This window comes from Seriola aureovittata, chromosome 14 (assembly GCF_021018895.1).
Source record: "Seriola aureovittata isolate HTS-2021-v1 ecotype China chromosome 14, ASM2101889v1, whole genome shotgun sequence".
In the NCBI taxonomy this organism is placed as follows: domain Eukaryota; kingdom Metazoa; phylum Chordata; class Actinopteri; order Carangiformes; family Carangidae; genus Seriola; species Seriola aureovittata.
In genome coordinates, this window is record NC_079377.1 from 13,651,451 (window position 1) to 13,660,407 (window position 8,957).

The 8,957-nt window shown below is 40.0% G+C and overlaps 1 protein-coding gene across 2 annotated transcripts; it reads right to left on the reverse strand.

The window, feature by feature from the left end:
• Positions 1–15: 15 nt before the first annotated feature.
• Positions 16–8,628, reverse strand: mat1a (methionine adenosyltransferase I, alpha). Of its 2 annotated transcripts, XM_056395997.1 has the most exons (10): positions 8,365–8,623; positions 5,716–5,793; positions 5,241–5,363; positions 5,040–5,152; positions 3,791–3,934; positions 3,071–3,196; positions 2,884–2,976; positions 2,587–2,769; positions 2,360–2,493; positions 16–1,662 (listed from the first exon to the last, which is right to left on the reverse strand). In XM_056395997.1, the coding sequence occupies exons 1-10, from the start codon at positions 8,429–8,431 to the stop codon at positions 1,560–1,562; spliced, it is 1,164 nt and encodes a 387-aa protein (XP_056251972.1). In that variant the 5' UTR covers positions 8,432–8,623; the 3' UTR covers positions 16–1,559. The 2 variants fall into 2 exon arrangements, with proteins under 2 accessions (XP_056251972.1, XP_056251973.1); XM_056395998.1 differs by lacking the exon at positions 16–1,662 and having other exon boundaries at positions 2,356–2,493; positions 8,365–8,628.
• Between the last annotated feature and the right edge of the window lie 329 nt (positions 8,629–8,957).

Genomic DNA, 8,957 nt, shown 5'->3' on the forward strand with positions numbered 1-8,957 from the left:
TGAAAAAGGTCAGACAACTGTTTATATCTTTAATTTTCTTTCATTGTTTAATTATTTACATTGTCCAGTTTCTCTGCCAACAAACAGATCAACACATTAAATAGAGGAAAACCTCTCTTACAAAAACAATGTTTGCTGTAGAGGAAAGCACGGGTTGTCACCACAAAAGTCCTAAACCTAAACAGACGTGACATTTTAAGGGGAGCACTGTTAACACTTCCTCAATCCCCTCAGAAGTGGTTCAGAGGGGGAGATTTATATTGAATACTTTGTGATTAAGCAATGACGAAAGCTGACTTAAAATTCAATTTTCTAAATGCCCTGTGAGAAATATATTAATAAACGCTCCCTGTTTCCCTCTAAATCCATGGAGACAATCTTGGCCTGCTGTATAGGGCTGCAGTGTAACTAGACATCAGTCCAAGTTGTTTTTGGGTAGAGCAAACTTCACATTGAGTAAGAAATTGGCAAAACATCTCCATGATATAAAGGGGAAATGAGAGGAGATCTGCATCTGCATCAAGGTACTCTGTCAGATATTAACTTAGATACAGCACAGGCTTAAAACAAAATGCAGCGATTGTAAGACATCAGTGGTCCACTAAATGCTCACTGCTAAGAGTGAGAGTCAGAGTTCAGACTTCTAGTTATTTGCTAAAATGAATCACATTTACAGACTCAGTCACAGCAGCAGGCCTGCAGGTAAAAATATAAAACAGACACATGAAGATACAAATCAGCCAGCAGGTGAGCTGAGCAGCAATAAAAGCAAGTTGATATTAAAAGAAAGCCGAGCTGAAAGGAGAGAAAAGAAGTATGGAAACATAAGACTGCATGGCTATTTTACATTTGATTCATTGTAACATATTTTATGCTTAAGAGGTAAAAGCTCTCCCCCATGTGACCTGTCATCTTGTACAGTGGTGATTGTAACAGTGCAAACAGCTTCCTGTTGCACATGTTACAAAATAAGACTTAGAAAAAGCATTTTACAGTCATGACAAAAAGATTAAATTTTCTCCTAATGCCAAGCTTTTGGTTGAGCAATAATTACACTTCTGACATTCATATGATGGTCACTGACGAAATACTTGCTGTTGCCAATAGCACCTTTTGAAAATCAAGCACTGAGGTTGTTCCTGTACATCATAAAGGAACGTTCACAGCTCTGAGATAAAACACCCTGCTTGTAGAGGTGTATAAGTATTTATTTTCAGAGTAGTTTATTTGCTGTGCCGTTCCTTTACATAACCAGGGAAGAGCTTTGACTAATGATAATTCCTACATTTCTAAAGCACCAATAATTGGATGTTTTGTGGGCTAGAAAAGGATTGGTTACTGAGATGTCCTCTGTAAGGCCTCTCTTCTTATTGGGAGAATGTCCCATTTTTACGTCCACTGGCTACAACCACTCTCATAATTATCTTGTCACCTCTTTAAAGCTGACTTATCCCTAACTTTGGCTTTAGTTCGTCCTATTAAAACATGTCCTATCAGTGGCTGGAGTTGGCAGTTGTAGCCCACGAAGAGTTATCGATCAGGACAAGCAGGTGGAGTATTTAGAAGACCAGCTTTTTGGGCATCTCCCAAGTAAACTCTGCTCGGCCGAAGTGGCCATAGGACGCTGTTTTCTGGTAGATTGGCCTCTTCAGGTTCAGTTCCCTAGGGGAGGATACAGAAGGAATGTATCATCACAGGTGAGGAAGGACAGTAAGTACATTATTCATTCATTCGGCACATTTCTAATCAGTTTCACATCTGCAGTCAAAACCATTCGCAGGAAAATTTAAACCCCTAAATGTGATTCCTGCTATGTACTTGTCCATATGAAATATATTTCATAATAAATAATACATTTGTTTGACAATCACATGCAGCCTTCATTGCAAAGAACGGAGGGAAATGTAAATGGATACAAAGACAGTTAATGGGCTGCTATCTTAAAACCCCCAAGTGTACAATTTGAAATTGTCCAACTCTGGTGCCTCCTAGTGGTTTCAAAAAAGACAGAAGACAGCAGCACATAGACTGCACCAATTTTCACAGGCTACACTACTACACTATTTGATGTAAACAAGCAGTAAATGCTGATATTTTGGAAGCTGGAACCGGAAAAAATTTGGCAATTTTGCTTGAGAAATGACTGAAATGATGAATCACTTCTCAAAGAAGTTGCCAATTAATTTTCTTTCCATTGACTAACGGATGAATCATTTCAACTCTATTTTTTCGATTTTCGCCATCAGAATAATTTTAAAGATGCTACATTCACTTAAAAATCACCAACAGTGGCTTTAAACAAAGGAGTCTTGTGTTGTTTTGCATATGAAGAATACAAAGGTCGTATTTATGTGTTTACCTGACAATGACTCCTGGCCGCAGATCAAAGTTCTTGTTGACAATCTGCAGCAGCTCTGTCTCTGTTTTCTCAGAGGAACCGTAGGTGAACAAGGAGATAGACAGAGGCTGGGCCACTCCAATAGCATAAGACACCTGGAACACACCCAGACAGATAGATAGAGATGTTTTTCATCTGCACATATTTATGCGTCAAACGCTGGTCATTGACTGAAGCCATACACTCACCTGAACCAGAACTCTCCTGCACAGTTTGGCTTTGACCAGAGATTTTGCCACCCAGCGAGCCGCGTAGGCAGCCGAGCGGTCGACCTTTGAGAAGTCTTTGCCAGAGAAAGCTCCGCCACCGTGAGCTCCCCAACCTCCGTATGTGTCTACAATGATCTTCCTGCCTGTCACACCAGCATCACCCTGGTGGGGTGAAAAAAAAAAAAAAAAAAAATCAGAGGTGACTTTTTATTTTTTTTTTTATTTTTTGTACAATTTGTTTCCAGTTGAAATGAACAACTTGAGCGTGATGATCACCTGGGGTCCTCCAATGACGAAACGACCGCTTGGCTGGAGGTGGTAGATGGTCTTGTCATCCAAATATCTAGCAGGAACCACGGTGTAGATCACCTGACAGAATCAATGCAACATTAAGAACCAAAGATATGACTTCCTAAGGAATTCATTAGTCAGAGCCCAGTTAGGTGTGCTTATGAGGCTGTACCTTCTCCTTTAGGACCTTCTTCTGTTCCTCCAGAGAGATGTGGTCATCATGCTGGACAGAGATCACGATGGTGTGAACTCTCTTGGGGACGACAGCTCCGTCCCTCTGGTCATAATGTACTGTCACCTGTGGGGCAGACATAGACGATAGATGTAATTGTATCTGTTTTCTTGTGCAGACCCTCACCTAAAACTATGACTGAAGTTTTGGGCTGATATCCTTCAATATCCCAGAAAAAAAGTGGCGGTAATATCTGAAAGAACTTTGCTGGGACCGCTGCTGTCCCTGTGCTCTCTAAGTGCCCCTGTAGTTTCTGCCGTTGAGATAATTCGATTGTCGCTTTGTTAATTCATTAATACTTTGCTGCTTTGAAGTTTACTCAGTCAAATCTGAGATAAATCTAAAGCTCTATGTTCAAATACCTGAAATCTGAACTACTCTCTCTTGCTTAGACATGGGACAAAAAGTTTAGACTCTTTGTGTTAGTGGCTAACTGCCTCTAAATCAGTCAAAAGTCTATTATTTCAACACAGACAGCTTTATCTTAAATACTTGCAGTAGCCACTGTTGATCCGATTTTGTCTACTGGCACCAAAATAAATCTCTTGGAAGACACCCAGATTAGAAACAATAAACTAATTCACACAATGACTGCTGTAGTGTTTCTGTTTCTCTTTGAGTCTTGCATGTGTTGTAATACAATAAATAATGTAGCCTCACCTGTGTTTTAGAGTCAGGACGCAGCCAGGGGATGATGCCGGTGCGTCTGAGTTCGGCCATCTTTGCGTTGAGTTTGTGGGCCAAGACGATGGTGAGAGGCATGCACTCCTCCGTCTCATCTGTGGCATAGCCGAACATCAGGCCCTGCAGAGGAGAGAGAGAGAGAGAGAGAGAGAGAGAGAGATTTGTTGGCTTTCTTAAATTGTTGACTTTTTTTAAATTGAATTTTAACTTGACTTAAATGTCAGTGGTGGAATGTAACTAAACACATTTACTCAAGTATTGTATTTAAGTAAGTGTTGAGGTTCTTGTATTTCCGCTTCATGCAACTTAATAATTCTACTTTCAGTGAGACATATTGTACTTTTTAGTAGTTGCTGTAGTTACTTTACAGATTAAATTTTTACATAAAGCACGGCCATTGTGTCAGTTTAAACCAGTGGTTTCCAACCCTTTTGTCTTGTGATCCCTTATTAAAAAAAAACAGCGCTGGCCGAGGCCTCTTGTCATGTTTCAGATGTCTATGAGTTGTTAGAAGTTCCATCAAAGAGAGATTTCACCTCTAAACTCTTCAGGTGCTTTCATTTCAGTAACTGTTTGAAGACCATAGAGATACAGTTATCCAGTATTTCACAGCAAAGATCAGAGAAAAGTCCAAAACTAGGTTTGTGTAGCAGAATTTCATTCTTTCTTCTTTTCACGCCTCATTAATCATCTCACGAACCGTCAGATTTGTCTTGTGACATTAAGATTGGGCCTGGCTCCTGTGTTGGGAACCTGTGGACTAACTGTATGTTATGTAGTTAAAACTAACTCCACCTCCAACACTTAGATGCATCAGTATCAACAGTCTAATGTTGTCATACATTTTTCTGCAGAATGAGTTCTTAAGTACATTTAGCTGACTGTACTTCTTTTCTTTAAATAGAGGACATTTTTTCTTGTGATAGAGTATTTTCTTAAATAAAAGATTTGCAAACTTCTTATAACACTGCTGAATTTCTAGCAGTGAAATGAAATGAACAAATGTGTGGTGCTGCTTGTCCACATTTCTAACAATTACCTGCACGCTTGAGGTTTTGCAAATAAAAAACGTAAAACACCAACATTCGTTTCACCAACTGTTGTCTAAGATCTGCATCTGTAGGAGTGAGTCAAACAAACTGTAATATTTGATTTTTGCCACTATCACCCAGCGTTCTGGTCAACAAGAGCCCAAGGACACATTAACCTGTTGCAACAGTCGTACCTGGTCTCCCGCTCCAATGTCCTCCTCCTGTCTGTCAACATGGACCCCCTGAGCAATGTCCGGACTCTGCTGCTCCAGAGCCACCAGCACATTACACGTCTTATAGTCGAAGCCTACAGAAGGAAAACAAATGAGAGAAAAGCTGACAACACAGCACCCACATTATCTATATTTTTGCCCTTTTCCGTGTCATTTTCGCACCTTTGTCGGAGTTGTCGTAGCCGATGTGTTTGATGGTGTCTCTGACCACCTTCTGGTAGTCCACGTTGGCCCGAGATGTGATCTCTCCACACAGCAACACCATGCCAGTCTTACACACCGTCTCTGTCAATACGATCAACACATTACACATGCAGTGATTTTCAATATCCTGTGATCTCACAAAATCTTTGGACACATTCCTACCTCTAGACTTCAACCTGATTGCTGTTATCAGCAAGTTCACAGGGTTAAGCTTGAAAGCAGTCATCTTGTGACTTCAGAGGTCAGTATTGAAATACAATAAATAATCTCAACAATGCTGATGACTTAAATTCCAGGTGAGATTCAGGCCAGTGGGCCAATTTGTTTATACTCTATGTGTGATCCACATGAGATGATACTGACATAAACCTCTCTCTCTGTGTCTCTGTGCTCCAAGCAATGACATTAACTCTCTGAATTCTATTTTACTCACCACAGGCCACTTTGGCATCTGGGTCCTGGTTCAGGTGAGCATCCAGGACAGCATCGCTGATCTGGTCACAAATTTTGTCTGTGAAGAGGCAACAAACATTACACTAAAGGTTTAAAGTCAGAACATAGAGATCGGGCGATTTGAATTTGTAATTGTGAGATTTTTGTTTATTTGTGAATTTTTGTGGCAGGAATCCCTGTGTTTAAATGACAGAAAAAAGTATATATTGTAGCTTTATTAATTTAGGTTTTGCATAATATTAACAATAAAAGATGTGAGCTTAGGTGGCCAAGTTTACAAATGCCTCTCTGAAATATTACATGCTAACATTTCAAACAGGAAGAGTGTTGGATTTTAGTTGCATAAGTTGGATTTGAGTGCAGCAGCCGGACAATGCCTCACAAAACACTCCATTCATCTCTCTCAGTCATCCTGCTGAAGCAATGCAATACACGAGTTACATCAGAAACAACATCAACATCTGGTTGCATTGACTGCAGGACACAGAGGAGAGGATGATTGGTATAAAATAGTTTTCATATTTGCTTTACAGACTACAGGTGTAGGACTACATATCTTTGTGACAGGCCTGACTTTGTTCCCAGAAAAAATGGCCACTATCTGTGGGAACAGCCCAGACCTCAAAGTATCTTATCAAATCAAAAGGTGTGTCCTGTAGCCTTCTGTCAAGGCCACACACGTCTGTGAATGTGCAGAGTAAGGACAGTTTAAAAGCTATGAATTTTATAATGAGAATATTTGGCTTCAAATAGGCTGCGCTGTTATTTAATACTAAGCAAATACAGAATCCAATATCAAGAGTTTCTTTAAAGAGAAATGTTCTACTGAACGGTGAAATTGTCAAAAGATAAATATACACACACAGTGACGTGGGAAAAGTTCATCTAGACTGGCAGCTTCGCCCTCTGCAAGTATAAGAAATCCCATGTGGACTATTAGTAAGAAACTAAAAGGAACAAAAATATTATTGTTACTGTTGATCATGTTTTCTGGAAAATTCAGCCATCTGCTTTTCTTCACAGCATTATTTTTATAACATGCACTTAAGATGACACACATTACAATCTATTTTAAAAGATGGTTTTCTGGATTCATATTAAAATAGCCATTTCAGATCTTGACAATCACATGGGTTTGCATTTCTCCTTGTATTTGTTTTCACTGGTAACTAGATCTTTCTTTCATTTTTTTTAATATTTTCCCTCCTCTTTATGAGTTATTTGTGTTTTAGTAATGTTTAAATAATATAAGAGATATGATCTTTAGCTACAAGAAAATTCACTTTTTGCCATGTATCAAACCTTTTCTTTAAAAATCAGTTTTTTTCAATTTTAATTCAAATTCGAGCTCAATTTCTCTGATTCCAAATCAGTGTCATTTATTTTCTACCACTGTGGTTTTACATAACACTGGTGGCCCACAGTCGTCACGTTCTGTCATTATCTGTGAAGCTCCACAACTGGTTGACTCCGTTGCATTTACTGATTATTGATTTAGCACAGGGGACTTTGTAAGGTTACATATTTGAAAGGATTACAACACATTGACAGGAGGTGGTGGTGGGTGGTGGGTGGGGTGGGGTGGGTCTAAAAGCAGCGGTGTAGAGAGTAGAGTATGTTTAAACTTTTATCATCAGGGTATAAGTGAGACGAGCTCTCAGGTGTGTATCGAACATCTGGGTATCTCTTTACTTTAAGTCCCACTGTTTAGCGTTAAAAACAGCATACAAACATTCATTAAATGGTTTACAACACACTATAATTTAAATTATAATATACTATTATTAAATAATATTAAATGTTTATATATTGCTTATAAATGCTAAATTGAGGCACTTAAAGTAAAGTGTTGCCAGCATGGGATTATAAATTTTTGGACTTCAGAGACAAGCCATATAAAACACTACAAACAAGAACTAATCTCTTCTGAACTTTCTCATTAAATGAAAATTCCCGTTCTCCCTTCTCAGACAAATGGCAATCCACAGAGAAACTGTGAAAGGTCATTTTAGTTTGGGTTAAGGCTGAAACACAAGATTGTTGTATGACAGCAGTTTGGATTGACAGGTCTTTGATTATCCCCATTTCGCACACTAATGTCAACATGAAACTTGCGTCCGAGAGCCAGCATGTAGTCTACATGTCTCACTCTTTCCTCAGCATGCAACCTAACACCAACCTGTCACACATATACACACACACACACACACACACACACACACACACACACACACACACACACACACACACACACACACACACACACACACACACACACCTCCTGCTGCCCATAAGTGAGAGTGAGGGGCAGTAAGCACATGTTGCTGTGAATGGAATACCAACCATGCTTGGAGGGTAAATACGTAGCACTGTGGAGTTATTTTGGACATATAGCCCCAACTTCAATAGAATTTATTCATATGCACATCAGTGTTTTAGCATGAAGTGTTAAATCTATTGTTCAGTGAACAGGTGAGAAAACAGTACAGATAAATTTTAGAAATTGTATGTGTTGGGCATTTTGGAATTGTTGATGACATATTGTGAAATGTCTTGAAGTACACACTTTAATACACTTCACTCAGTGTGACCTGAAGTTCACACACACAGGTAGCTAAAGTTGACTCACCTGGATGTCCCTCTCCTACGGACTCCGACGTGAACATGAAAGAGCCATCGTCCAGCAGGTCGCTCATTTTTGCTACAGGACCAGGTACACGGCAAGACTCAGCACACACAGAGAGAAAAGGTTCCTCAGTTCCCACCAACAAGCAGTCCAGAGAGATCTGAAAGCTGCTTTATATTCCTGCTGGTTCTCTTTAAGAGAGAAATGAAGAAAGGGGGGCAAGCAGCCCTGCAGCCAATACAAAGTCTATCCTACAAAACTCCACGTCTGTGTCCACATGGCCCAATATATATGGCTAAGAGAACACGCACACACAGACACACACATACACACTCTGTCACTCTCACACACACACACACGCACGCACGCACGCACGCACGCACGCACGCACGCACGCACACACACACACACACGCACACACACACACACACACACACACACTCATATGTCATGTGAATCCATGGGACAGTCCATTCCAGGGGGGTGGGTGATGGGAGGGCATTTCAGCTCATGGAAACAGCTTGTTAACCCCTCGTGTACAGTATGATGCTGGAGTGAGTGTTTATAGTCATGAACTCTGCTTTGACAGCTTTACT